The following is a 27,591-nucleotide window of genomic DNA, read 5'->3' on the forward strand; positions in this document are numbered from 1 at the left end:
CGGAGTGCAGCACCGGTCAACTCCATAAAAATAATTTTTAAACTAAGATCTTGCGGGCAGCGGAAAAAAAGTTCTCGGCGCGGCGGAGCTAAGTAGCGCCGCCCGACTTGCATGACCTTTTCTCGACCCCAACGACTTAGGCGACGGTCACATCCTCGACGGCTGCTATTATCGCACAACTGCAGCGCCGCATCTCACACAATGGCAATGTTCAAGCCCTCACAACCGATGATGGCGCGATTGCGCCTGACCACCAAGCAGGTCAATGGCGGTTACTACAAGGGAAACCGGACTGGATCAATGGGTTACTTCGCGAAGAACGGCTCTTATGTGATTGATTGGAAGAAAGTCCGCACATATGTTGTCCCTGAAAATCTGGCTGATTTCAAGGTACGTTGTTTAAGATTAGCCACGAAAATTCGACTTCTAGCATCTGAGCTAACATCTCCCGAACCAGCTCACGCCATTTGTGACGAAACGCATGGCCCCGACAAAGGGCAAGTACACGAGAGAGATCGAGAAGAACGGCAGAACGGTTATCGTCGAGCGAGCGTTCGGTGCAAAGGACTACCTTGACATGTGGGCTTCGGATAATGGCCAAGAAGTGCTGGAGCAGGAACGACTCGAGCAAGAATCAGCAGCGAGCGAGGCGGCCTCCCGTCAATGATCCCTTGGATTAAGGTGTTTGGGTCATATTATATCTTTCAATCGGCTCCACTGAGGGAGCTTGGAGGATGATGATGGTTGACCGGCTACGAATCCCGGCGTTGTCGATATCCCCCAGTCCGATACATCCACGATCCCCGGTCTACGAGTGTATTATATGTACAGTATGAGCGTCGGTGCTTGCTGCGTCGCGGCCGAGGCCGCGGTGATTCACGATATCATCGCCAGCTATGTGAGCGGTGGCTACTGTAGTCGACGATTCAGCATTTTCCTGGGTGTTTACTTCAAGGCGCAATTTTGTTTTTGGCATCTTAAAAGACATGTCTATGGTTCATTGTTATACCAGCTAGATTTTAAAATCAACCCACGTTACCAACAAGTACTAAGGAAATTGATACTCGATATATGTACAGTAGGTTAAGGAAGCGTTACTTATTCCAATCTAGAAATTCATTTGAAGATAAATCATCTCCTGAGGTAGCCTTCGGCGAATGTTTTCATGCGTGGCAATTAGATCTTGCCCGCCTTGGCAGTGCTGATTGAGCTCCAGATCAGGCATGTAGTGCGTGTCCCTAACACGACGGGCCGCTGAGCTGTATATGTCATAGCCCCGAGCCATCTCCATCTCACTCGACATATTTCTCCAACAATCCCAGCATCGCTCGGGCAAAGGCATGGGGTCACTTCTGTCTTAAATCCATCACCTGCAGTGACCTCGCAATCCCTGGACGACCAGGTCTTGTTAGCCAGAATCAGGAGACCTGCAAGGCGACAATAGTTATGTTCCAGTCTTTCACCGGAAACTCTCGCCGTCCGCGGCAGGTCAATCTCGGAGCTCGTAATACGAATCCTTTCGCTGCCTACCCTTCCGGGCGGCATCCTCCTCAGGGACCGAGCGCACAGAATGCCCTTGCCATCGCACAACAGGAGCGGCTACTGAGGCAGCAGGAGAGAGAGCGTCTGGGAGCAACACGGAATATACAGCGGACATGGCGGGGTTACCGGAGCAGGAAGCTCACTCACAATACCTGGCGGACAGAATGGGATACTGCTGAGAGGCAAAGGACAGGGTCGTCTCTGCCTTTTGATGATAAGACTAGGCAGCCTGACGCTTTCTTGCAGCCATCCCTAAGATATGGAACAGTGGCCGAGTGCCTTTCACAGTTGCGGCTTCTCGTGCAGTTTGTGGAACCATGGGATACCAGTGACATTGTCCGTCTGGTGTACTATGCCAATGCGTTTCAGATGACCCTGCATGAGGTACCTACGATAGCGACCGAAGGCGAATGGACGACTCCACTCTGCCGTCTTGCGAAGACGACACTGCGGGTATTACGCTCGGCCTTGTCTTCTATCGTGCCTGATTTTGCGGTTCCTCATCTTGTCAGGTTGCTGGTCTTCCTCACAAACTTGATTCCTAAACAGATGGCACGGCTAGCTGAAGACTATTATTCTGTTATGGCAATGATCACAAGGAACATAGAATCGTTATCCCGACGATGTCATGTATCTCAGGGGAGCGTCGTTCAGAGCGTCCTCGCTTTGCTGCGACCCATCACCTCCGAGACTCTCACTGCTTATGAATGGTTTGCCAGGAGTTACCTCACCATCCCAGACCTGTCGGCGTATCTTGGAACGCTCGATCAATTAGCGGGTAACATAAATTACAAACTGTTGCTTTCTGCCTTGGGGCCTTTGCAGTCCCGGTTTCGAGAACGTCCTCAAAGTGTCACGGATCTGGACGCACGTCTCTGGCTACTTGCATACATCATATACTTTCACCAATATGCGAATGGGATCCAAGCTGGGCAGCAATCAGCGGAACCGGTGTTCGTGAAGACCGTATCAGAACTTTTGAATTCCACAGCCGTGCATCTCTCGCGGCGACTGGAGGTAGATGACATGATCGACAATGATGACACGGACGGGACACCATTGCACCCCTTCGTCAAAGAGCAAATCTCCAGCCTTGTCAACCAAAGTAGGATTACGGGACTTTTGTCGCAACTCCAATCAACGCATCTCTCTCAAGGTGACCTGGCCAACTCCGAGTCGGACGCATCTAAAGAGGCAAAGATCCTGGCAACCTATGCTCTCACCCTCCTGAGAGTGTTTCCCCGCCGGGGAGACGACATTCGTATGTGGCTATATTTAGGGTCGGCCACATCCGGGGATCAAGGGACAGGTCAAGGTTCTCGAATTCCCGCAATCAAATACTTTTGGCATGCGTCTCGATCTAGCAGGATCTTCGACAAGATCAGCCAAGACTCTACCAAAGTACTTCCCTTATTGAAACCGGCCGATGAGTCTAGGGAGTCTGGGCTGTCAATGACCCAAGCCGAGAGAGACGAGGAATGGACCATTATCCTGCTCTTTCTGGAGCTCTACACCTTTGTTCTGAAAGTGATGGATGACGAAGAATTCTTTTCTAGCCAATCTTCCTTCACAGCTTCGTCAAACTCGAGAGTTTCGTGGACCAAGGAGAGCGCGCTACCCCTGAAGGACATCAAAGACATGACTGTTTTTCTCAAGAATCTCGCGTTCACACTCTACTGGAACTCGGCGGACCTGAATGAACGCGAGACGCCTCAGACGGCCGGAGGAATTCAAAGCTACTTCACTGGTGCTGTCCCGTCTTCGGATGCTATCACCAGTGTCAAGGACCTTGAGATGCGGAACAAGGAGAAGGGTCTCCCAGGTGTTACTGGAATTCCGCTCGACTATTTCAAGGGTCTTGTAACAGGTCTTTTGAGAATGATCCATGAGCGCGATTCGAGACGCAAGTTCCTTCCTGATGGACATTGGTTGATGACCAACCGCTTCGACATGGAAGGCTTCATACCGGCCGTTGTAGCGGAAGAAGAGAATCGCCATCAACTCCAAGATGAGGACGACGAGGAGGAGGATCAGAATGATTGGATGAGAGATGACGAATACGAGCCTCTGAATCTTATTGGGACCGGTCGTGCTCAGCAGACTCGCCGTATTGAGGCCCTCAGGCGGCGCCAGCAACAGGCTGCTCGCAGGAAGCAGCTTGAAGCTGTTGCTCCTAGGCTCGAGATCCTAAGAAACATGCCTTTCTTCATTCCCTTTGCGACCCGAGTACAGATTTTTCGAGAATTCATCTACCGGGATCAGATGCGCCGAAGACAGGGATATATAGACCCGGATGCATGGCGGATGTCTGTGGCTCAGGCGTCCATGGGTCGCATGATCGATGGCCGGCCCGCAGCGCAGGATATCTTGAGTCGCCATCATGCAAATATTCGGCGGGAGAGCGTATTTGAAGACGCATTCGACCAATTCTACGAGTTGGGTGAAGGTTTGAAGGAGCCGATTCAGATTAGTTTCATTGACAAGTTCAACACCGTGGAGGCCGGGATCGACGGTGGCGGTGTAACCAAAGAATTCCTTACGAGTGTTACAAATGAGGCTTTCAAGTCCGGAAGCGAGCCAAAACTATTCGAGGAAAACGATCAACACTTGCTCTATCCCAACCCTGCCGCAGTTGAGCAACGACGAGAAGTTTTGCGGCAGCTCGGGTTCGTTGAGAACAGCCCGGAATGGAATGAGCAAGTCCGGGATCTACTCAGACGGTATGAATTCCTGGGTCGGATTATCGGAAAGTGCTTGTACGAGGGGATACTGGTCGATGTGAACTTTGCGCCCTTCTTCCTTCTGAAATGGGCCTTGACTGGTGGCGCAGGATCAGCGCAGAGGGAAACGGCGTATCGTGCAAATCTCAATGACCTGAAGGATCTTGACCAGGGATTGTACCAAGGATTGGTCAGTGGATTAATCCCTTCATTCGAGCCAGGTGGCATTGTGCTAATTCTCTTCTTCTCTACAGCTGCAACTCAAAAATTACACCGGGGACGTGGAAGATTTTGCGTTGAACTTCACGGTCACAGACACCATACCACTTCCAAACGGAGGCACTCGCACCGTCACCCGAGATCTGAAAAGCAACGGATCTGACATTCCAGTGACCAACCAGAATCGCCTTGTTTATATCTCTTACATTGCTCGATATCGTCTGCAGGTACAGCCTGCATTGCAGACAAATGCATTCCTGCAAGGCCTGGGACACATCATTCAGCCGTCTTGGCTATCGATGTTCAATCAATCCGAGTTGCAAACCTTGGTCAGTGGGGAGTCCGGAGATATAGACGTTGCGGACCTGAGGCGCAACACACTCTACGGAGGGGTGTATACCATCGGCGACGACAAGGAAGAGCATCCGACCGTCAAGCTTTTCTGGCAGGTCATGGAGGAGATGTCGAACGAGGAACGGCAGAAAGTGCTGCGATTCGTGACGTCGACCCCTCGAGCTCCATTGCTAGGGTTCAGCCATCTCAACCCGCGATTCAGCATCCGCGACTCCAGTGAAGACCAGGACCGATTGCCCAGCACTAGTACCTGCGTGAATCTGCTCAAGCTGCCACGGTATACAAATGCTAAGGTTCTGCGGGAGAAGCTGCTTTATGCCATTAACTCGGGAGCTGGCTTTGACCTCAGCTGAGGTTGGGTATCTTTGCAGTGATATATGGTTGGCTGATGATTGCCATTGCTTGTTTCGCCATAGAGGAGTGCTTGAGAATATCAAAACATTAATGTTCTGGGTTGCATAACTGAGGCGTCATTAGTGCTTTATCTGTGTTGTGTTATTTCTTTGATGGGCCTCCGTCCCTCATGGGTGTTCGGGATCGACCTCTTCGTCGATACGCTCCCCCATTTGATGTCAATAACAGCCTTTACTCTTTTTTAGACTCATGGGACGTGCTTCAACAACCCTAACCCCTTCGTCTCTTTTGTTGTGTACATGGTCGTCTCTTACCATAGTTGCCGCTCGAGCCAGACCCTTGGAGCGGCGAGGGTAGATTACTGTAAGTAGACTAGCGTAGCTTTCTAGCTTTGAATTTTCCAGAAGGAAAAAAAATTCAACGCCAATATTCAAAGGAAAAAAGACAGAAAGGAAAAAAAAAGTTCGTCACCAATAATCCACTTTTTTTGCCCTCTGTCTTTCGCTCTTTCCCTTTTTCTCTCTTTTCTCCCCTCCTCTCTCATTTCACCTTTTCTGCTGTCATCACCAGCAACTCTTCTTCTTTCTTCTTCTTCTCTTAAAAAAAAAGGTCCTTTACTTTCTTCTTTTTCGAATCCATCGAAAGAGGGAAAATAAAAAACTCCTAAAAAAAACCCGGAAAATCGTATAAAAAAAAGGTTGACTATCTCAAGTCGAACTCTTTTCCACCCATTGTCTCTTGTGTGTGGAAGAATTTCCTCGTCCGCCGCCTTTTCTTCATCCCTCGTGGTCGCGTCACTTCACCTCGTCCATCTCCATCAAACACCTCTCGATCTCGCTAGACGATTTCATATACACTGTACGTTTTGACTGTGTCTTGCATTTAAATCCTTGGCATTCCTACGAGCTCGTGATATTTGTCCGGTTGCTTGACGCAAGTCACTGTGCTCTGCTCCTCCAGCGCACACAAATCGCACACCCTTGTGTGCTTGGTGATAACACTTGGATTGGCTTTCTGCCATTGTCTCTGTGTGAATCTCAGACTGCTGGACGTTGTTACTGTCATCGTCCATTGATTGGTTCAGACCGAGGCCGAGAGCTTCCAAGCTTTTCGCCTCCATCATCCTTCGTCTCTTTCTTCACACTTCTGGCTCTGATCACATCCTAGTGTTATTGCTCGCTAACAGTCTACTTTTTATTTGCTTTAGAAAAAGAAAATCAAAATGTCTGCCGAAGTCTCTACCACCCCCGCCGCTGACAACACTGTCAACGGCACCCCCGAGGCCACCAACCCGGCTGCCACCAGCGCTCCTGAGGTGACCGCTGTTGAGAGCGCCTCTCCCTCCGCTACTCCCAGCGCCAACCAACCCCACTCTGCTTCCCTCTATGTCGGTGAACTCGATCCCTCTGTCACCGAGGCTATGCTCTACGAGCTCTTCTCCTCCATTGGCCAGGTTGCCTCCATCCGTGTCTGCCGTGACGCCGTTACCAGACGCTCTCTCGGATATGCCTACGTTAACTACAACAACACCGCCGATGGCGAGCGCGCCCTCGAGGATCTGAACTACACTCTGATCAAGGGCAAGCCCTGCCGTATCATGTGGTCCCAGCGTGACCCCGCTCTGCGCAAGACTGGCCAGGGCAACGTCTTCATCAAGAACCTGGACGCTGCGATTGACAACAAGGCTCTCCACGACACCTTTGCCGCCTTCGGAAACATTCTGAGCTGCAAGGTCGCTCAGGATGAGTTTGGTAACTCCAAGGGATATGGTTTCGTCCACTACGAGACCGCCGAGGCCGCCAACAACGCGATCAAGCATGTCAACGGCATGCTGCTGAACGACAAGAAGGTCTTCGTCGGCCACCACATCTCCAAGAAGGACCGTCAGAGCAAGTTCGAGGAGATGAAGGCCAACTTCACCAACGTCTACATCAAGAACATTGACCAGGAAGTCACCGATGAAGAGTTCCGCAAGATGTTCGAGAAGTTCGGTGAGATCACCTCCGCCACTCTGAGCCGCGACCAGGAGGGTAAGAGCCGTGGTTTCGGTTTCGTGAACTTCGCCACCCACGAGAGCGCGCAGGCCGCCGTCGACGAGATGAACGACAAGGAGATCAAGGGCCAGAAGCTCTACGTTGGCCGTGCCCAGAAGAAGCACGAGCGTGAGGAGGAGCTGCGCAAGCAGTACGAGGCCGCTCGCCTGGAGAAGGCCTCCAAGTACCAGGGTGTCAACCTCTATGTGAAGAACCTCACTGATGATGTTGACGACGAGAAGCTGCGCGAGCTCTTCAGCCCCTTCGGCACCATCACCTCCGCCAAGGTCATGCGTGACACCGTCACCCCCGGCGAGAGCTCCGAGTCCGAGAAGGAGAAGGAGGAGAACAAGGAGAACGAGAAGGAAGGTGAGGAGAAGACCGAGGAGAAGCCGAAGGAGTCTGAGGAGGAGCCCAAGAAGACCGAGAAGAAGATCCTTGGAAAGAGCAAGGGCTTCGGTTTCGTCTGCTTCAGCAGCCCCGATGAGGCCTCCAAGGCTGTCACTGAGATGAACCAGAGAATGGTCAACGGCAAGCCTCTGTATGTGGCTCTTGCCCAGCGCAAGGATGTCCGCAGAAGCCAGCTGGAGGCTAGCATCCAGGCCCGCAACACCATCCGTCAGCAGCAGGCCGCTGCTGCCGCTGGTATGCCCCAGCCGGTATGTATCCCTGATTTTCGCGTTATTGGACGTTCGCTCGTAGAATGGAACACAGTTGCTAACTCTAAATTCAGTACATGCAGCCCGCTGTCTTCTACGGTCCCGGTCAGCAGGGCTTCATCCCCGCTGGTCAGCGCGGTGGCATGCCTTTCGCTCCCCAGCCCGGTATGGTGATGGGCATCCCCGGTGGACGCCCCGGCCAGTACCCCGGTCCCTTCCCTGGTCAGCAGGGTGGACGTGGCATGGGCCCCAACCAGCAGATTCCTCCCAACTTCCAAGGCATCCCCATGGGCGCCATGCAGGGCCCCGGTGGCATTCCTAACGGTATGGGTTACCCTCAGATGGCTCAGGTACAGTTCGGACGTGGTGCTGGTGGCCGTGGTCAGGTGCCCGGAATGCCCATGGGTCAGGGTATGCGTGGTCCCGGTTACGGACAGGGCCGTGGTGGCGCCCCCGTCCAGGGAGGCCCTCGTCCTCAGGGTGGTCGCGGTCAGCCCGCCGCTGCTCCTCCCGCCGCCGGTCGCGAGGAGGCTCCCGCCACTGGTGGTCTCACTGCCCAGACTCTCAATGCTGTCCCCCCTCCTCAGCAGAAGCAGATGCTGGGTGAGGCTCTGTACCCCAAGATTCAAGCTCAGCAGCCCGAGTTGGCTGGCAAGATCACTGGTATGCTTCTGGAGATGGACAACACTGAATTGCTTGGCCTGTAAGTTTTCTCTTTTTCAAGTCAGTTTCGTCCGAACGCATGCTAACGTCTTCTCTAGTCTCGAGGATGAAGAAGCCCTTCGCGCCAAGGTCGACGAGGCCCTTAGCGTTTACGACGAGTACATGAAGAACAAGGGTGAGGGCGAGGCTCCTGCTGAGTCTGCCAAGCCCAAGGAGGATGCCGCTGAGACTGCTACGGAAGAGAACAAGTCGTAGACTACGTGTCTTGGTATCTGATGCTGAGCTGGTCCTCCCAACTCTGAGATTTTGATTCACGTCTATTTTTGATGACCTACCTTTCTCTTTTCTCCAATTAACGAATCTCCCTCTATTCCTACACCTCCTCTTATTTCCTTTTTACCTTCGAAACTTTTTTTTTTTACCTTTTCTTTTTTCCCTCCCGGTCCTGATATCCCTCCTGTTTCGAAAAGTTTTTTTGCTGGTGGTGTCACGTGCCTGTGTTGCGATCGACATGCTGTTTTGCCGGATCCCGTAGCTACACGTGCTTCGTCTGTCTTGTTTAAGAGCCGGCAATGGCTGCTGCTGGAGCCGGTCTTGTTTCATTTCAGCAGATGGCAAAGACAAATTGGATTTTCAGCCGTGCTCGGGTCGGAGGAAAAGTCTGTTCGGACACCATGGGTTTTTCAGTTGCTGTTGAAGGGAGGAAGTTGTGACGTCTTTTCTCTTCCTATCCCGATTAACATGGCTACTCTCGTATCTTTCTTATTTGACACGAGTGTAATATAGACTTATGACTTCCTCACGGGATTTGGCTCCTCTCGATATCGTAGAGTAGGATTAGCATGCTACATGTAATGCGTATTCTACGTTCCAAGTCACATCGTCTGAAAAGTATGAGCACAGGAGACAAACTAGATGATAGGTAGATTTCAAAAACTTGGATACTGCTGCCCGAACATATCAAGTAGATAGTCAAAGTTCGCTCCCTGAAGCAAATCCACCGTGTTCAGGTCAAAATCAGGTAGGCCGAGATAATCCGTGTCGGTAGTCGGAATGATCGTATTGAGCTCATTCTGCAGTGGCACATCTCCCGACTCGGGTGCATTCAGGGGACCTAGATCTCCTCCGCCTATCGACTCCGCACTAACAGTGGCACTCGCAAGAGGAACCGAGGAATCATGGGAGGAAAGTTTTCGTCTCTTGGTTGGGTTTGCGATTGCGTGTTCCTCGTGTGAGGAGTGATTGATGTTCGGGTTCTGATTCGAGGTCAACGTGGACGTTGAGCTTCGAGGCTGCTGTGAAGAGGTAAAGGACTGCCGGATGTTCTCGGCGAGGAGGCTCAATGCTCGATGGCAGTGTTTTGCTGTCTCCCAGTGCGCGGACATGATTCGGAGGAAGGTGAGGCAGTCGTTTATTTCGCTGTTAGAACGATATTAGTTCGATTTCTCATTTTGTAGGATCAGCCGGGGAACTTACAGAGACCCCTTAGACCAGACGTACTGTTCCAGCTGGCAGGCAAAGGCGAGGACCAGGCCTGCCATCCAGGCTGCGGAGAGGAAGCCCGGCCAGAAGAGGGCCTGGTTTGCGTCGATCTGGGCGCGGAGTGCGGAGAGGATGCCTCTTGCGGCGCCGATGCAGGTTTGCAGGCCGGAGTGGAACTCGGGCGTTGAGGGGGTAAGGGAGAGAGAGGGACGGTTGATGAGGAGGATGAGGTGGTGGTAGAGGACTGTGAAGAAGGGGCCGAAGTGGAAGGGTTCGTCATCCTGTGATCGTGGGGATGTGGAGTCGTTGATGCTGGCGGGGCTGCCTTGGAGGGCTGGGGGAAGGCTGTTCCACCATTTGTGCACGTCTGTGACGAGGATGAGGACGGAGCTGCGGCGAACGGAGCGGACGAGGATGGACTTGTGGAAGAGCTCTAGCGCGCGGCCGGTCAGTTTTCCGGATTCGACGTAGCTCATGAACGCTATTTCTCTCTGATGTTGTTCGTGTTCACTGGAGTCTATGATGCCGCTGGAGTTTCGGTGTTGTGGGGGATGTTGGGGGTTGGTGAGCTCAATCTGTGCAGCTGTGGATGGAGCCGGTGTGCCCTTTCCGGGACTGCCTGTAGCAAAACGCGGCGTAGAGCCCTCACTCGTGTCCCGGACCTTGTGCAAACCGGGCGAATGCACCTCACGGGCTCCTGGAGCGCAGACATCAACGTCCGAATCCTGTATACCTAGAGGCAAGCCCAGAGCCTGGCTCAGGTAGCGGTCGATAGCATACGCGCACCAGAAAATCCTTTTGCGCAACTGCCGGTCATGACTAGAAAGCTCTTTGTAGCGAAACGGGCACCGATGGAGACCCGCGTGCAGCATAGACCGCAGAATACAGCCGCCTACCGTTGACGCCGTCCGAAGAGACATCTTGGCTACCAGATACAACTGTGCCGCGAGAAGAGCCTGCAGAGAGGGGAGATCCTGCCTCAGCGTTAGGATCGCGAGCAAGGAATGCATGCTCCCCGGGGACTTGATTCGGGATTCCGGCGGAAGGGTCAGATCGGGTCGAAGATGGCTTGCGAGGTTGAACACGCACTGAAAGATTGTCGTCCAGCGCGCGTTCCTGTGGTCGGGAGATGTAGACGGGATATCCCCATAATTCTGTCCTTCAGTCCCGTGCGAGTCTGAGTAAAGCAACTCCATCGCCCGCAGGAAGCTGGGGCCATGTAGAAAGGGGAACAGGGGATGCCACACTTTGAAGTAGACCATCATAAGCTCCCTCGCCATGTCCAGCGGCGGGGCCTTGCCGAGCTCATGAGCGATTTCCAAATCATACTGCCACTTAGAAAGAGAGGCAGACGGCCCAGACACGGACTGAGAGCGGGCGGTCGCCGGGGACTGATCAGCATGCGACTCGTCGCTGCCCACAAGCGTGTCTTCCGGCAGAGGCAAACTTATTTTAGACGAATCGAAGTCCTTGGAGAATGCACGTCGAACGGTATTGATGAAAAAGACACCGCTGGAACTGCCAACGAACTGGCTCTCTTCGTTCGAGTGCGCTGTCAGGGAACCAATCTCCGACGGGCCAGAGGTGAGATCCGAAGAGTCCATCCTGACGGGAACATGGTGCCTTGACCAGTCCTAGATAGGCTTTGCCTGAATCAACAGTTCAGAACAGACTACGAGGCTGCTCAGTTGATGGACAAGCAAAGGTTGACTGCTCTTCCTCGCCAGTTTAGTTTCTTTCTCTCCAACAACGCTTGCTTAGTCATCACATAACGGTCGATTCTTGTACGCCTCTTGCAGGTCTTGGATGATGAAAAAAGGTGAAGGATCTCTATTTCTGATTGTCATACATCAAACCAGTCAGCCAATAAGGTGTCCAGACAAACCATCTCTAGCTAGTAAGATGATAGCACAGTAGGGTCAACACAGCAGGGAGGACATGGCAAGATCTGCATCCCTGTGCTCATCAGGGACGGACAGATCTGAGAGTGTCCATGTTGGTACCAACTGCTTCCATTGATCAAGGCTTGGTTTCCAGACTTTGACACCCTGAATATCGGGGTCTTGAAGAGCATGATGCACCAGAGCAGAGGGCATATGTGTGTGTGTATGAGAAGTCGTTAAAAGTATACAACCCAGGTCCAAACCCGTTATCGTAACGGCCAATCCAGAATAGGTTTTTAATGGCACCTATCACTTCTCTGTAGGCTTCAATGATAAATGAGAGTTAGGTATAAGTTCCTGTTATTACCTCACAGCTAAGATGCCTACCTGCAGTTCCATCTTCCTCAAAGTACTCAGCAATTTTAGGGGGGATATCCCCGGCTCGTCCAAACTGGATCATATCCATGCTCTTCGAGATCAACGATGTTTTTATACCCGCCTGGCGGCTATAGAAAGAAAAGATGTTAGGTCGGATAACTGCGCATGTTTCTCACTGGAATCCTCTGTCTCGACCGAGTCGTCAACAGCAGCGCTTAAGAGCGAGGCCATTCTTCATGGATGATGTTTCGTGTGATAGCTAAAGCAGTCTTGCTACTTTCCTAGACTTATTGCTGCGGGTGAAACCTCCTGTGTATTCTAACTTAAACCACCGGGGAGTATCACATCTTCGAGTAAGGGGACTTTTGAGTATGATAATCTATGGATGTTGAAAGGGTCTGCATGGAAAAGCAGAGGGGCAAAGGTGCGTCACAGTACATCGTGGATAGTGAATGCTGTGATGGAGTGGCATCATTAAGTTACCATGTTAAGAGACTGACTGTTAATAAGATTGAGTCAGTGAAGTTACCGGGCATTGGGAATAGTCTCAAGGAGACACACATTACTCCGAACTAATCACATTGTTCTATCTTGCCAAATGTCAAAGTATATATACCGCCAGAGTTACATATATACAGGTATCAAGATGAAGATAGCCATTGAAAATGTAGGAAAGGTCATGCCACGGTTCGTACAATATCATCAATCGCTTTGGCGACGTAGCGGACGTTTTTCCTGTTCACTATTGGGACCGTCAGTGTTGCGAGAGATTCTAGCAAGGGAGACGGGCACTTACAGCCAGCCATGGAGATCCGTCCTGATCTCATCATATAGACGTGATGTCGTCGTCGAATCTCGAGCACTTGAGTCTCGGTCAACCCGGTGTACGTGAACATGCCAATCTAATTTTGTCAGCGAATAAACTCAACCCTGAATCTCAGGACGAAATAACGCCTACCTGTTCCAGAACATGGTTCCATGTGCCTGGTGTGCCCAGACGGATCAACTCATCATATAATGCCTGGCGCATCTGTTTGATCCGCCCGCTCATGTGCTTCAGGTCTTCATACCATTGCTGTCTCAAACCCTCATCGCTGAGGACGGTCCTGACAATCTCGGATCCGCCTCGGGGAGCCATGGAGTACTCTCCACGAACAAGATGAGAAAGATTGGCCAACACAACCTGCGGCAAAGTCCCCGAGCTCGAACTCGTCACCACATGCAGGGCGCCAGTGCGCTGCCCATAGAGACCGAAGTTTTTGGAAAAGGACTGCGCAACACAGAACTCCAGTTCGGGCTTGCAATTCATGAAGTGTCTGATGGCCCATGCATCCTCGTCGAGGCTCCCTGATGCGAACCCCTGGTACGCCAGGTCAAAGAATGGCACCAGACCTTTTTGCTGGCAGAGCACGGCGAGTTTACGCCACTGTTCCTTGCTGGGATCAGCGCCGGTGGGATTATGTGCGCAGGCGTGAAGGATCACGACATCGCCCTTCTTCGCTTGCGCGGAGAGCAGCCGCGTTGTGCGTTCATAATCGAAGCATTTACCCTTGTGGTCATAGTATGGATACGTCCGGACCTCAACCCCGACGAGCTCCCAAATCGTGTAGTGGTTGGCCCAGGTGGGATCCGGAATCCAAACGCAAGAAGGCCTGATGGTGCGCGCGAGAAAATCCGCGCCTAATCTGTTTGCGCCTGTCCCCGAGATCGTCTGAATTGAGGCAATCCGGTCTTGTGCTGCGGTCTGCTCGTTACCAGCGGACTTTCCAAACCCAAAGACCAGGTCGCGAGCTAGAGCTAAGAACTTGAGGTCGCCCTGGATGGTCAGGTACTCGTGTCTGGCGACGTTGTTCGCATGGAAGAGCTGTGCCTCGGCCTGTTCCACCACGCTCAGGGGCCATGGATCACCATCCTCTGTGCGATATACGCCGATGCCTAGATTGACTTTGTCAGGGTGACTGTCACTGAGATATTCGGCTTGAAGTGTGAACGGCTCATCGACAGGCGGCACGGACAGGGAGGAGAATCGAGATGGCGTTGACTTGGCGACAGACTTGACATAGGTTGCATCACTTGTAATGGCAGTGTGTCGAAGACCCTCGTCTATCTGGGCTGGAGCCATTGTGAAGGTAGATCTGCTGTATAGGGGTGAAGGGTCAGTCTATCCTAGTCCGGATCTCAGCATAACGACGGTATTTAAGCAGCGGCGGAGAGCTGCTATTTGACCCATCACGGTAGAGATGAACACATTGCGATACCGTGGGCCAGCTTCAAGGGCCAATCCGAACGAGAGACAGCGGTCATACAACGGCTATTGTGAAGAATCCGATGGTCCCAGTGGAAAAGAATGCCGTAAATGCCGTTTATCGTCGGAGGTTGACGTCGTTCGGAAAAGATACCCGCCGCCAACCGCTAGCAGCCGACAACTTGAACGGCAAAACTACGACAACGGAATGGAAGACCATGGAATAATTGCGATGAGAAGAAAAGAAAGAAAGCTCTTAGCTGCTCTGGGGAGGTCAAGGAAAGTAGGCGCGTGATGCGGGTTGACTAGAGCTACTCCCAATGAGCCGTGGTCGAGTGTCTGCATCGTTGAACTTTATCGAAAAGAAAGTTCTAGGAGTAAGGAGTATATCCAGATAAGATCAATCATGTCGCAGAACCAAGCCCTCAATTTCTGCGCATACCGCTTCTACAACCCCTTGAGTATTTGCGGTCCCTCCAAGATCTGGAGTCAGAACTCCAGCAGCGCACACCCGTTCAACACATCCCATCAACTGCTTTGCAGCGTCCTTCTCGCCTAGCCAAGAAAGCATCTCTGCAGCCGACCAGAACGTGGCTACAGGATTGGCTACACCCTTGCCAGTGATGTCGAAAGCGCTTCCATGCACAGGCTCAAACAAGGACGGATTCTTCCTTGTTGGGTCTAGATTGCTAGAGGGAGCGACTCCAATTGATCCTGCCAGTGCGGCAGCCAAGTCTGACAGAATGTCCATGTGCAGGTTGGTTCCGACGATAGTGTCCAGGGAGTCGGGTTTGGCCACCATGCGGATCGTCATAGCATCCACTAGCATCTTGTCCCAGGTGACATCAGGAAAATCCCCGGCGACCTCTGCGGCCACTTGATCCCACAAGACCATGCCGTTGCGCATCGAGTTGCTTTTAGTGACGACTGTCAAGTGACGACGCGGTCTTGAGCGTGCTGTTTCGAATGCAAATCTCATGATTCTCTCGATTCCAGCCCGTGTGAATATGGCAACCTCCGTTGCAGCTTCCCACAGCTGGCCGACGTGACTGCGCCCGCCCTGGCCAGAATATTCGCCCTCTGAGTTTTCGCGTACGAGAACCCAGTCGATGCCGTTTATCGCGGTATTAAGCGGACATTTTGTGCCAGGGAAGGTGCGTACCGGGCGGACATTGGCGTACAACTGTAGAGGTCCTCGAATTGCCAACAAAAGACCCCAAAGCGAGATGTGGTCAGGAACATCTACGCCGCCGTCAATTGTTGGTTGGCCAAAGTCGATCAGCAAGGACAATCATACCTGGAGCGCCTACGGCGCCGAACAATACTGCATCAAACCGTCGCAGTGTGTCCAGACAGTCTTCTGATGCATACCGACCATATGCCTTGTAGTATTGCGTGCCCCATGGGATGTGAGTGAAGTCGATGTCGAATGTTTGTAACTTTTGGCAAAGCTTCTTAACGACCTGGATCGTCGCTTCAACGACTTCCGGCCCAATACCATCTCCTGGAATGGACGCGACACGGTAGGTAGTTGGAACTATAGATGCCATTTTGCTTTTATTCTTCCGTGAATATGTTCGAAGTGAAGGGAGTGCTGGGGAGCCAACAGGCCCGCACCCTCTATATATACCGATGTCATGCCTTCAGAAGACAGGGTAGGTTTCGGTCGAAAGGGATGAGCGTAATGCGCCTGAAGTTTCACCCTTGCAGTTACGTTTCCCAGAGATGGTGATGTTTCCATCGTATTACTGGGTTACCGGCTGCTGTTGTTGGAGAGAACCGTCGGTTAAACCTTTAGCCTGTAGATAATCCCGCGCTTGTCCCGATTAGGATGGAAGGGCATCATCCATTCAGTCAAGAGATCGGGTTCCTCAATATTTTACCAAATCAGTAGAAATATTATATTGTGAACATGTCTTCCAGTAAAAGCAGCAAAGGTTCCAAACCATCTCGGATCACAGTGGCCTGTAATTCCTGCCGGTCCCGTAAGCAGAAAGTGAGTGCCTCCTCGTTCACTGATATCCTCTCGCTGACAGAACTGCAGTGCAGCGGCAACAAGTAAGCTGTCCTAATGATTTCAAGGCAGGCTCACTGACTGCCAAGGCCGATATGTACTCAATGCATCCAATCCCATCGGCAGTGTGACTGGCCTGAACAGCTCAAACGGTTCGTTTCCAGTCCTGAAGGTAGACGTACAAGTCTCACCAAGCCAGAGGACCCGCAAAGGGATATATTGAAGCGCTCGAACATCGTCTGCATGAGACGGAACAGATACTGTTGAGATTGCTGGCTCACATGACTGACAAGCAGTTATCGACTGCTCTTGAACGGGACCAGTCACCCTTTTTGCGTTCCGCGAAGAACGACGCTCAATATTGGAGACGATATCCATTGCGCACGGCTCGTGATCTTCGAAAGTGGCAGCAAGATTGTTTGGCAGAAACAAGAGTGGCTGACCCCACTGTGACCTCGCCGTCGAGACGCACCGACGTTTCTGCACAACCGGAAGTCGAACCTGACGAAAATGGTCCAGCGCCGGAGAGTCAGCAAACAGAGCACCCTGTACCTCATTTTGAACAGGCTACAAGTGCATGCGAACTGGGACTGAAATCCACTCAAGCGGACCACAGTAAGGGCATTAATCAACTGTTGGCATGGAAGAAAGGTTACGACTCGTTTAATGAGTTGAGAAAATCGCCAACAGCAAGCGGATCCATCTATATACCCTCATTGGAGCGTACCCGGTCAGAAGATACTCAGCCCTTACACGCTGGGACGCCCCCGGGACCAAGCCTCTGGAGTGAAGCGCCCTCGGTAGCTTTCCAGCGACAATTTCTCTGGTAGATACTTGATCCTTTTAATTCGGACGTGTGCCATGAAAGATGCTACAGGAATGCCGGGGCACATACACTGCACTAGAGTAATCCTACGTCAAGTCCACTTCGAACGCACATACGCATTAAGAAAGGACTTACGGCGACGTACAAAGCAGACTCGAGCAAGAGACACCGTACGAAAACCAGCTAGCATTCCCTGCTCACACTACACACTACACACTACACAACAGGCAAGGGCCGCACACTCGCACCCGCCGGCTTCACAATCCTAATCCCCATCCCCGGCCTAAGCATCCCCCCCTTCTTAACCGTCCCCATCACCCCAGCCAACCTTTTGACAACCCGACTCCCATCCCTTACCACACACACATCCCTCAGTCCAGCCCGACACTTATCCATCCCCGGCCCCGGCACCCGAACACCCGTCAACACAACAATAGCCTCCTCTTTACCGTCTCCACCGAGGAAGTGCACCTCCGTCCCGAGCGGGAGCGTCGATAGCTCCACCCCTTCAGTGGTGATATTCTCGCCGATCTCGCCAGCCGAGAGTGGCTTTGCAGCAGCAGAAAGTCTCCCCGAGAGTTCGCGGAGTGTCTCGACGGGGACGAGATGTACCTGTCTGAGATTGGGGGTGCGCTGCGCTTGCGCCTGGGCGCGGTGCTGGGTGGTTTGGCCTGCGTGGCAGTCGCCGTCGACGCCGTGGTTGGGGATGAGGGTGATGGATGGGACGGGGGTTTTGGCGATGGTGTGCGAGGAGGATTTGGAGACGGAGAGGATACGGGGGGTGAGGAGGGTGGTTTTTGTTGAGGTTGAGGTTGATGTTGCTGTGGTGGACATTTTGCAGTATCAGGTAGTGTTCACTTGGATACTATGTATGTGATGATGCTTGATGCTGATGCTCGTGAGTACATGCGGATTGTTGAGGATATCTACTCTGGAGACCCCGCCATGCCATGCCATGCCAACTCATCTTGCATATGACCCTCGATCTAAGATTGATGTGCAGAACTATCCACGAATACAATTTCTTCTAGCGCTCACAAGTGACTACGCGACGTATAGGTGGATTATTGGGGAGATGGCTTACAGTGTTGATCCGAAGGCGTAAGTCTTAGGGTTGGTGCAGGGTGGAGATCGTGGTTGTGAAGGAGGGAAGGGCGGGCGTCCGCGTTGTTCTCGATGGGCATTTGAATAAGGTTTTAGTTTACGGATATGAATATGAATATGAGTTAGATTGGTGGTGCTTGAGAGGCGAGTTAATGATGATGTAGAGGATGTGGCGCACCTAGATACAGGTGCTCAATTCCTGCCAGTTGCAACGTGAACCTCAATCCGTCCGGTCCCTGTATTCTGCGTCTTGACGAACGCCAAATCCAGCACCCCATCCTTATTGAAATCAATCATCTGCCAGAACCCGTTGTCCTCGGGATAGAACGTGGTGCCGACCTCCTGGACACGGGTCTGATATGTCGACGCCCCAGACGCGACATGAACCTCCACACGGCCAGTTCCCGTGTTCCTAGTCTTGATATAGACCAGGTCCAGCTTCCTATCTCGATTGAAATCAATCATTTGCCACACTCCATTGTCCTCGGGGTAGAAGGTTGTGCCGACTTCCTGGACGCGAGTCTGGTAGTTCGATGCGCCAGAGGCGACATGCACCTCGACCCGTCCAGTTCCGGTATTCCGGGTCTTGATATAGATCAGGTCGAGGATGCCATCGCCGTCAAAATCGGCCATCTGCCAGGTTCCGTTATCTTCAGGCAAGAAAGTCGTGCCGACTTCCTTGATGCGGGTCTGAAAGTTGGACGCCGCCGAGGCAATGTGCACTTCGACTCGGCCGGTGCCTGTGTTGCGGGTCTTGATGTACACGAGATCATCACGGCCATCACCGTCGGCGTCAATCAGCTGCCAGACGCCATTGTCTTCGGGCCAGAAAGTCGTGCCAAGCTCCAGCGTGCGGGTCTGGTAGTTGGAGGCTCTGGAGGCGAGGTGGACTTCCACCTTGCCGGTGCCGGTGTTGCTGGTTTTGATGTAGCCCAAGTCTGGACCAGGTTTGTTGGCGAAGGAGGGAGTCAAGGACCAAGGGCCGTAGGGGTCTGGAGAGCCAAAGGTGGTCCCAGTCTCGAGGATGCGGGTTTGGTATGGGGCTGCTGTGGCCGAGGTAGCCAGCAGCGGAAGAACGAGATGCCAGATGGCTTTCAACAAAAGGGGATTGGTCTGCATGACGAAGGTAGTCTGTTGCTGTGCTGTAGTGATTTGATCTAAGCCATAATTGCGAGCGACTGAGCCGTATTTATAGGTTGTTCATTGCACAGGACGGAGGCATCACTAGTTGGGATGTTTCTTCAGCTGCTGTTCAGCTGTCTCGAGCAAGGATATTTCGGTCCCCCGCCGTGGCTGAGACATAGTATGGTCTGGACATTGGATTCTAGCGAGGTTGTTCTGCTGTTCAGATTGCTAGCCTGGCTCGAGGTGAGGTTGCTGCGGAGCGGCAGCTTGAGGCGTCATGCCAAAGCGAGGAGGCTGGCTGAGTTCTCGACATTGATGCTGGTAAATGTCAATCGCTTCAGGTTGCCGGTTTGGTGTGCATGTTCTTCATATTTGACGAAGGGCGACTCCGATGTGGTACTGCAGAAATCATGCCATGCGCTTGAGGAAGCAGGGAGGATGTACAGTACTTTTGTGATGTAACCTTGGACAGGGGTTGGTTCATATTCAGATTAAACTGACATTCAAGCGGCCGAGAACGTCTTATCCCATGATCGGCTACTGATGGATGATGCGATTTGAGCTTCAAGCATCTTGACTGTAATCGGAGAGTTTGCAATCGCAGTCGATTATGAAGCAATGCTCATGGTTGACAGGACCTGAGCTACAGTCGCACAACAGGATCTGCGGAGTGACAGTTCTGCAGTGCAGTTCTTCCCAATACTGCCCCTTTCTTGAAATTGATTCCTTCAGAAATGAGAGGTTACAGAAGATTGGGCTGAGAATGAGCACCCTTGACACTCACTCCCACGAATCGGCAATACTTGCCATCGTCGTATTGGGCTAAACCTTTCGGGACAATGAACTATGGAGCCGAATTGGCCATGACAAGGTCCCACTCAACTTTCACTCAACCCAACTATGGAAATCCTTCCAGCAAGTACGTCTTGAATGAGGCGGGCAGAGAGGCACCTTGCAGGCCTTACAATTCCACTGAGGGAGGCTGGCCCGCAATATCGGTAGACAGACGGGATTTCGCTGCCGCCTATAGTTTATATGGAGACACCAAGTACACCTTGTCTGCTTGTCTATCTGCTCCACCTCATGCTCAAGAGAGCTATCCAATCGGCTATCTGGGAGATGGACACATGCAGCCTTGCGCTTGGGCTGATATGTTGGTACGCTTCGATACCGGAATAAAGCCCGGAAAAGCTGCTGGCGGAATTGAAGCTGCGTAGGTTTCCGTTGTTTTGACTGCTGTGCATGTATACTGCTGAATTGCCAGGCATTGCCCACAGCTGCATCCATAAGAAAGTGGCCACCAAGCACAAAGCTGATGAGGAGCTTTATAGCTTGTGCGAAGCTGATCTGCAATATCAACATATCGCGGATGACCTTGCATTTTGTACGTGTGAATTGATCGTCCAGAGCGTGGTATGATTAACTGATCAATTGCGATAATTCCTTGAGGGCTGGCGATATCTCTCAGAGGCAGATCGGAATTCTGAAATCAGTGGCTCAAGCTTCCCCCACAGAGCTTCGATATCGCGTTCGGCCTCACCTCGAGGCTCATTTTCCGGAGGGTCCGGCGCATGCGGTGATATTTGCAAGTATCGTTTGAGCTGCTGGGATCGCGTAAGACTCATATATTGACGTACTGGATGCAGCGCGTGGCTTGTTCCTTCCAGATCCCCATATAGATGAGTGCCCCAACAAAAACTCTTATCTCATTCCCATCCGTAGGGGCTCAAGGCCGAGCCTGGTCGGGAAGCGAGACGCGCTTGATCTCGGCGTAGGTGTTGGTGTTTCTTGCAATCGTCGTCAAACTTCTCCTCAGTAAAGAAAAGACTAAAGAGGTCAAGTGGCTTTTGAGCATCAACACCATCAGGAAGCTGCAGTACTGGGCCTTGAGGCTCGCTCATTTTGATTGGGTCAATCCGACAGTTTGATATCAGCAATCACGCTGAGAAGCTTCTCTGCTTTCTCCTTCCTTATGCGTCAAGTTACCCCTCTCAGCCGGTGCTTCGGCTCTGACAGTGTTAGATGGCTTAGTATCCACCTCTTTTGGCTGGATAGTCGTGTATCTGCCTCGGAAGGTGATGTTTATGGGTGATATGCTAGGAGTGGATACATCCTTTAGATACGCAGGTACGTACCATTTTCTGCGGGCTCTACTGACCTGTTGGGCAAGCAGTTCGATTCCACATGGAGAACGCGCTAAGCAGATCATGAACAAAGAGAAACATTCGGCCATTGGGCCCCTGTGTTTTCTCCCACACATAAGGTAGCTCACGATGGTATTGAAGAGCAGAAAGGCCATCATTTTGTTCTGGGATGATTGTATCGATACCTCTATTGAAGAATATTACCAATAAATTTGTTCCTCCTCACTATATTGCTTATCTGACATGGAGAACCTCAAGCTACCGTCTAAATGATTCCTCCAGATTTGGGCGACAACGAACATGCCTGCTAATAGACATTGAGCAGCTGCATGACAAACAAACAAAGTGCACTAATATTCTCGGTACAAGTTGTTCTTGCAGAGTACCTACATGATAGTATAAAAGATCTACCCTGTTGCTCGCCGGCTTCCCGAAACATAATGCAAGAACTGTCTCGGATAGCTTCATGTCTTCCTGTTTGAGCCGTGGAGATGCAGCGACCCTGGTCGACATTACAGGGCGTCTGCCAGGATGCGCAAAAGAATCTTTTCCTTCTCGCCGTGTCCAGACCTATATGGGATGAATCACAGAGATAAATAAGCCCACGATGCTTGTCAGAATGGGCATTTATCTGAAATTGAATCTTTCTTCAGATACTTCTTCCTTTTCTCTGAGGTTCATTCAAAACTGTATCTTTCAGTATATCTGATGCAATTCACTATGTGATAGTAATACTGTCTTTACTCTTTTCAGCAGCATTTTACTTCTTCTCTATTTCGTCTTTATCGGTTCTTGTCTAGTTCACTATGCGATCTCTCCAGTTGATCCGTTCGGCTTCGTCTTGGACATATATCCAAGCATAGCTACGAATATCTCGACTCCGTCTGCCTCGACGACCTGACTGAAATCAGATGCTCGCGATATTATTATACATTGAAATCTTCAATCTTTTTCTAATATTTAATTATTAAAATCCTATACTGCATTCGCGCTTCATCGCGCGAGATGTTTCGTAGCCAAAGCCTTGATGATCCATCCCTTGGCAAATCTTCTTTTACTGCAAGTTGCGAGTAGTTGCATCGTTGCCGATCGTTGATGGGATCACCTTACTCCGAACTTTCATTATCGATATAACATCAGTCCATCTCGAGATGGATTGAATGCAACAATGTGGTCAAGGCCCTGCCACAGTTGGCTGCCCAGTTCCATGATTTGCTGAAAGCCCTGGTGCTGGCTGCCCGAACTAATCCACGCCCAGCGGATACGGGGATATGAATGAGTGTGCCAGAGAGTCGGACGCACGTCGAAGCTCGTGGATGATCTCCTCGAACTTATCATTGGCTTCGCAAACATACAGCAGGCTCATAGATCGCAACATGGAATCACAGGCAAAGATTATTGCGAGCGGTCCGGCGCAGCTGAGCAAGTCTTGAAACATTGTCACTGCTATTAGCGATCCCTCCTGGCAAGATGGTGACTGGACTCGAGGCTACTGCCCTCCTTTGGCTCTCCTGCACTTACTCGTTAGCCGACTGGATAACTATGCAGGGTCTGGAGACATCAAGAGCTCTAAAGCAAAGAGATACATGAGAGAGCTAGGAGCTAACTCATCAATTTGGCAGCACAGCAGGCCTATCTTTTTGAAACAGCTGTGTCAGACTTCAAGGGACAGGTAGATAGCCGATGAATCGATTACCAGCACGTAAATCAGCAATCCAAAGGCCGACAGTTGGGTGGGACCGGTTCTTCATAGACACTAGCTATCTCGGAGGTACCAGACGATATTGCAGAGTACCTCGAGATGACAGAGGCGCAGGTAAGTATCCGGGCCGTGAATGACGAAAGAAACTCACAGCTAACTATCACTGAAGCCTTCGTTCAGCCGCAGAGATGTTCATGTCAGCCTCCGAGGTGACGCAAAAGCAGTTCAGTGTGCTGCGCATTTACGCCACTTGAAGCTTTGATCAAAGTGCTCCTTCAGGTCAGCGATAAAAGGTCGGCGGGCTTGTTACGGCGGCCCCGATTGGAAGTCCTTGCTTCATAAATCCGACTAGTATGATATTGTTGAAGCCATTAATGACCCTGCATTTACTATCTAAAACGAGGTCCGGTTGGTTCTCTTCGGGGCGAAAGTTGGATATCTCGTGGGTATGCAAGGAGGACGTCGTCCGGACACCTTTTTAGTCTACTGGTATTTAATGGAATCTCCACATTTGCGGTCATATGTACCAGGCTATATATTGTAATGCACCGTTATCTTTTGACACTTGGTCATACTACACATGCACAAGATGAGACAAGTTTCCTGACATTCAAACTCTATGGATATAAATTCTAGATTACAGGTAATGAAATCATGCATGCGTCATTTAAAACGTTCCCAGGTTCTCAGCGACCTTGAACGGAGCGGCAGTCTTGCTGCGGATCTCGTCGACGGTCACGCCCTCGGCGGTCTCAGCCAGGGTCAGACCTTCCGTTGGGCAGACATCGAAGACGGCCAGATCGGTGATGATTTTCCACACACAGCGGGGACCGGTGAGAGGGAAGGTGCACTCGGCCAATATCTTGGGGTTGCCTTTCTTATCGGTGTGTTCCATGGTGACAACCACCTTGGTCTTCTCGGGGTTGGCGACGAGGTCCATGGCGCCGCCGACACCCTTGACCTTACCGGGGAGCATGAAGTTCGCCAGGTCACCGTACTGGCTGACCTGAAGGGCGCCGAGCATGGTGAGATCAATGCGGCCAGCGCGGATCATACCGAAACTCTCATGGGAGCCGAAGACGGAGGCGCCGGAGCTCAGGGTGACGGTTTCCTTGCCCGGGTTGATCAGATCGGGATCCTCTTCGCCAGGCTTGGGGTAAGGGCCCAGTCCCAGGATGCCGTTCTCGGCCTGTAGGACGACTTCGACGCCTTCGGGGAGGTAGGCGGGGGCGATCAGGGGGATACCGATACCGAGGTTGACGTACATGCCGTCCTTCAATTCCTTGGCAGCACGCTTGACGATGCGTTCGCGGCGAGCGGTAGCCTCGCCCGATCCTGGAGCAGTCAGCAGGGAGCTATAGCATCAGATGTTAGAATCATGCATACCAGCCTGGAGCATCTCGCTGGGATCCTTGGCGAAGGTGAGCTTCTCGATCATGGTCTTTTCCGTACTCTGGATGACCTTGTTGACGTAGATGCCTTGCAGGTGGATTTCCTCGGGAGACAGCTCGCCAACCTCGACAATGTGATCGGCCTCGACGATAGTGTACTTGGCGTTCTTAGCCATGGCTTCGTTGAAGTTGTTCATAGCCTTGCGGAACTGGCAGTTACCGAGCTTGTCGGCCTTGTGGACACGGATCAAAGCGTAATCACCAAAAATGGATTCTTCCAGGAGATAGTTCTTGCCGTTGAACTGCCGGACTTCCTTGGGTTTCGAGTATTCCTTGACGGTGCCATCTTTGTTGTAACGAACGGGGAGTTCACCAGTTTGGACTGTATCGTCAGCTGCGTACCTGAAGCCGTGATGCAGAGCAAACCTACCAATTGTTCCATAAGCCGCGGGAGTGTAGAAAGCAGGAACACCAGCTGCACCAGCCGCACACTTTTCAGCAATAGTGCCTTGAGGGGTAAGTTCCAGAGCGAGGTCGCCGTTGAGGTACATCTTTTCAAAGACCTTGTTTTCACCGATGAACGAAGCAATCATTTTAGTAATCTGACCAGACTCGAGGAGTTGGCCTGGGAATGTCAGCGCCATCGTTTCCCTAGCCAATTGCTTCACCTGATGGCAAATAATATAACTTACCCAAACCAGCACCAGGCATTCCAGCATTGTTGGAGACGACAGTCAAATCCTTGATATCGGGACGATCACGCACAGCATTGATCAGGGTGTTGGCGACACCGGAGAAACCAAAACCACCACACAGCACTGTAGACGAGCCCTTCATGTCCTTGATGGCTTCCTGAGCCGACGCGCATACTTTATCGATGGCTCTCTTGTTGGCGGAGATTGAGAAATTCCGCCGCCCCAAGATGGGGCGGAACACTGCAGGAAGAGGTCGCGACATGATCGGACCTGGATCAGTTGCTCAATTGAATGAGTCAAACTGAGGAATGGAGAGAAGTTAAAGGAAGGGAGGGGAGAGAAATAAGAGAAAAGACGGGGAAAGAACAGAAGCCGACGACGAAAAAGAAACGCCGCCGGCTCTGGGGCAACTGGGGAAGCTGATCGGTATGTTCCGTACGCATATTTATTAGATGATTACCTGAGGATTATGGACTATTGGAGAACAGACATAGAGAGAGAGAGTAAAGCATCGGCTAGCAGATGACGCCAAACCTGCCGACAAAGCGATTATCCGCCTGTCAGTACTACTACTAGTATGGCAGTAGTACTGTTTTGCCGCCTTCCGAAGCCGGTCTCACTCCGATCGTACCGACTGCGTAATACTGGCAACGGTAATTTACAGGTATCAATGGGAGTATTCTCCGAATGTGGGAAAGGGTTTCATCCCATCTGCGGGGCGACGGGGTCTTCAATTGGAGCTATGAGAATGATTATTTTCTCTTGAATTCATAGATGTAAATGAAGTCAAAGCAGAGGTTTCTTTCAAAAGAGAACAGTCAATATCTCCAGTTAAGAGACTTTTTGCCTACTTTACGAAAGATGTGGGATCCGTAATGTCCTGTAATGTCTGCAGGTTCCCTTCCGACTCGGGATCCGCATCGGCAGAAGACCCTGACATCTCGGCTGGGGTCCTTGCCGGCCTGAGGCTCCCAGGCTGCAATCGAACTACTGCTTTCCGTAAACAATGGAAAGGAACTCAGCACAAGGAAGATGCCAATTATCTTTAAATCTGAAGAGAAATTTATCTTCTTCTTGAGATAGAGAAAGTGAACATGTAATCGCTGATAAGCAGGATTCTTCCATATTGGCTGGATGTCACGCGTCCATCGAATCACCATGAGTAAGGAGAACTGGATATACCGCTGATGGCCAGTCCTTTCGAGACTATAAATCCCCGACTTAGATCAGTTTGATCAACCGACTGTCTAGATTTCCATCAATAGCAGCCGAGCAATCTGTATCAGATCCTCCACATATCGATCTCAGCGTGGGGCAAGCTTTGGCAACTGTGTTGATGTAGCCCCACATTCGTATATAGTATAGCTGACACATGGACATACCTCTAGTTCGTTCGGTCCTTTCCCTTCAAGAGAATTCAAAAGGACATTGTTCCCACGCAAGTAAGAGAGACGGCAGCAGGTTACTCACAAATCATCCACCAGTGCAGCTAATTTCCCACCATGGGCAGTTTCGCTCCAAGGTCGTGGGCTCCCCATCGCAGGTTTCTTTCCTGTTCGAGAACTTGATAGTTCACGTTCAACAGAATCATGTTGGGTCGCTGGCGGTAGCACCTTCGTCACCTTTGTCAGGCTTGATAAAGTCATATTGCTTCGCATGCAGAACGCCTTTCACGCCTGCTCTGAATTACCGGAAGCTCTGCTAAACCGACCAGCTTGATGGATTTGCGGTGAAGCTAAAATCTGATAATTCAGTCATCTAATTCAGCTATCATGAAGGCTGGATACTCGTCCTGTGCGCCAAAAGAAGGTGGCAGGTAACTCGCACGAGGACACTGCAAACGAAACATCCAGATAGAGCAAGCGCCAACTGACAAGGACAGTTTTACTTTGCCATTGACTGCAGAGATTCGAGAGTCCATATTTCCACCTTCAATCAGAATATGTGGAACTTGTCAGCAACTGGTATGGAAACAGTACGACCATCGTTCGTGAAAGTCAGCAAAGTCAGTCAGGGTCGATGTACGGGAACTGAAGTCTCCACGACTGCCGTTCAACA

General features: G+C 51.4%; 9 protein-coding genes across 9 annotated transcripts; 3 read left to right on the top strand and 6 right to left on the bottom strand.

The window, feature by feature from the left end:
- Positions 1-201: 201 nt before the first annotated feature.
- ALT_8680 (mitochondrial 54S ribosomal protein mL41) lies at positions 202-667 on the top strand (the record flags this gene model as incomplete). The annotated part of the gene is made up of 2 exons (XM_033557842.2): positions 202-390; positions 458-667. The coding sequence occupies 2 exons, from the start codon at positions 202-204 to the stop codon at positions 665-667; spliced, it is 399 nt and encodes a 132-aa protein (XP_033413733.1).
- Positions 668-1,223: 556 nt separating this feature from the next.
- ALT_8681 (HECT-type E3 ubiquitin-protein ligase) lies at positions 1,224-5,188 on the top strand (the record flags this gene model as incomplete). Its single annotated transcript, XM_033557841.2, has 3 exons — positions 1,224-1,228; positions 1,275-4,452; positions 4,517-5,188. The coding sequence occupies 3 exons, from the start codon at positions 1,224-1,226 to the stop codon at positions 5,186-5,188; spliced, it is 3,855 nt and encodes a 1,284-aa protein (XP_033413732.2).
- Positions 5,189-6,411: 1,223 nt separating this feature from the next.
- On the top strand, positions 6,412-8,799 carry pab1 (polyadenylate-binding protein; the record flags this gene model as incomplete). Its single annotated transcript, XM_033557840.2, has 3 exons — positions 6,412-7,881; positions 7,956-8,584; positions 8,643-8,799. 3 exons carry the CDS (start codon positions 6,412-6,414, stop codon positions 8,797-8,799), a joined length of 2,256 nt encoding a protein of 751 aa, XP_033413731.2.
- Positions 8,800-9,473: 674 nt separating this feature from the next.
- On the bottom strand, positions 9,474-11,630 carry ALT_8683 (transcription factor domain-containing protein; the record flags this gene model as incomplete). Its single annotated transcript, XM_033557839.2, has 2 exons — positions 9,474-9,963; positions 10,021-11,630. The coding sequence occupies 2 exons, from the start codon at positions 11,628-11,630 to the stop codon at positions 9,474-9,476; spliced, it is 2,100 nt and encodes a 699-aa protein (XP_033413730.2).
- Positions 11,631-12,964: 1,334 nt separating this feature from the next.
- Positions 12,965-14,409, bottom strand: ALT_8684 (putative aspartate aminotransferase; the record flags this gene model as incomplete). The annotated part of the gene is made up of 3 exons (XM_033557838.2): positions 12,965-13,029; positions 13,084-13,189; positions 13,246-14,409. The coding sequence occupies 3 exons, from the start codon at positions 14,407-14,409 to the stop codon at positions 12,965-12,967; spliced, it is 1,335 nt and encodes a 444-aa protein (XP_033413729.1).
- Positions 14,410-14,932: 523 nt separating this feature from the next.
- Positions 14,933-16,082, bottom strand: ALT_8685 (isocitrate/isopropylmalate dehydrogenase family protein; the record flags this gene model as incomplete). The annotated part of the gene is made up of 2 exons (XM_033557837.2): positions 14,933-15,774; positions 15,830-16,082. 2 exons carry the CDS (start codon positions 16,080-16,082, stop codon positions 14,933-14,935), a joined length of 1,095 nt encoding a protein of 364 aa, XP_033413728.2.
- Positions 16,083-17,588: 1,506 nt separating this feature from the next.
- On the bottom strand, positions 17,589-18,206 carry ALT_8686 (MOSC domain-containing protein; the record flags this gene model as incomplete). The annotated part of the gene is made up of 1 exon (XM_033557835.2): positions 17,589-18,206. One exon carries the CDS (start codon positions 18,204-18,206, stop codon positions 17,589-17,591), a length of 618 nt encoding a protein of 205 aa, XP_033413726.2.
- A 462-nt stretch (positions 18,207-18,668) lies between these two features.
- Positions 18,669-19,595, bottom strand: ALT_8687 (FG-GAP repeat domain-containing protein; the record flags this gene model as incomplete). The annotated part of the gene is made up of 1 exon (XM_033557834.1): positions 18,669-19,595. One exon carries the CDS (start codon positions 19,593-19,595, stop codon positions 18,669-18,671), a length of 927 nt encoding a protein of 308 aa, XP_033413725.1.
- Positions 19,596-24,114: 4,519 nt separating this feature from the next.
- Positions 24,115-25,795, bottom strand: ALT_8688 (3-oxoacid CoA-transferase; the record flags this gene model as incomplete). Its single annotated transcript, XM_033557833.1, has 4 exons — positions 24,115-24,782; positions 24,834-25,220; positions 25,269-25,463; positions 25,531-25,795. The coding sequence occupies 4 exons, from the start codon at positions 25,793-25,795 to the stop codon at positions 24,115-24,117; spliced, it is 1,515 nt and encodes a 504-aa protein (XP_033413724.1).
- Positions 25,796-27,591: the final 1,796 nt, after the last annotated feature.

Source organism: Aspergillus lentulus (genome assembly GCF_001445615.1).
Source record: "Aspergillus lentulus DNA, contig: Alt16, strain: IFM 54703, whole genome shotgun sequence".
Taxonomy (NCBI): Eukaryota; Fungi; Ascomycota; class Eurotiomycetes; order Eurotiales; family Aspergillaceae; genus Aspergillus; species Aspergillus lentulus.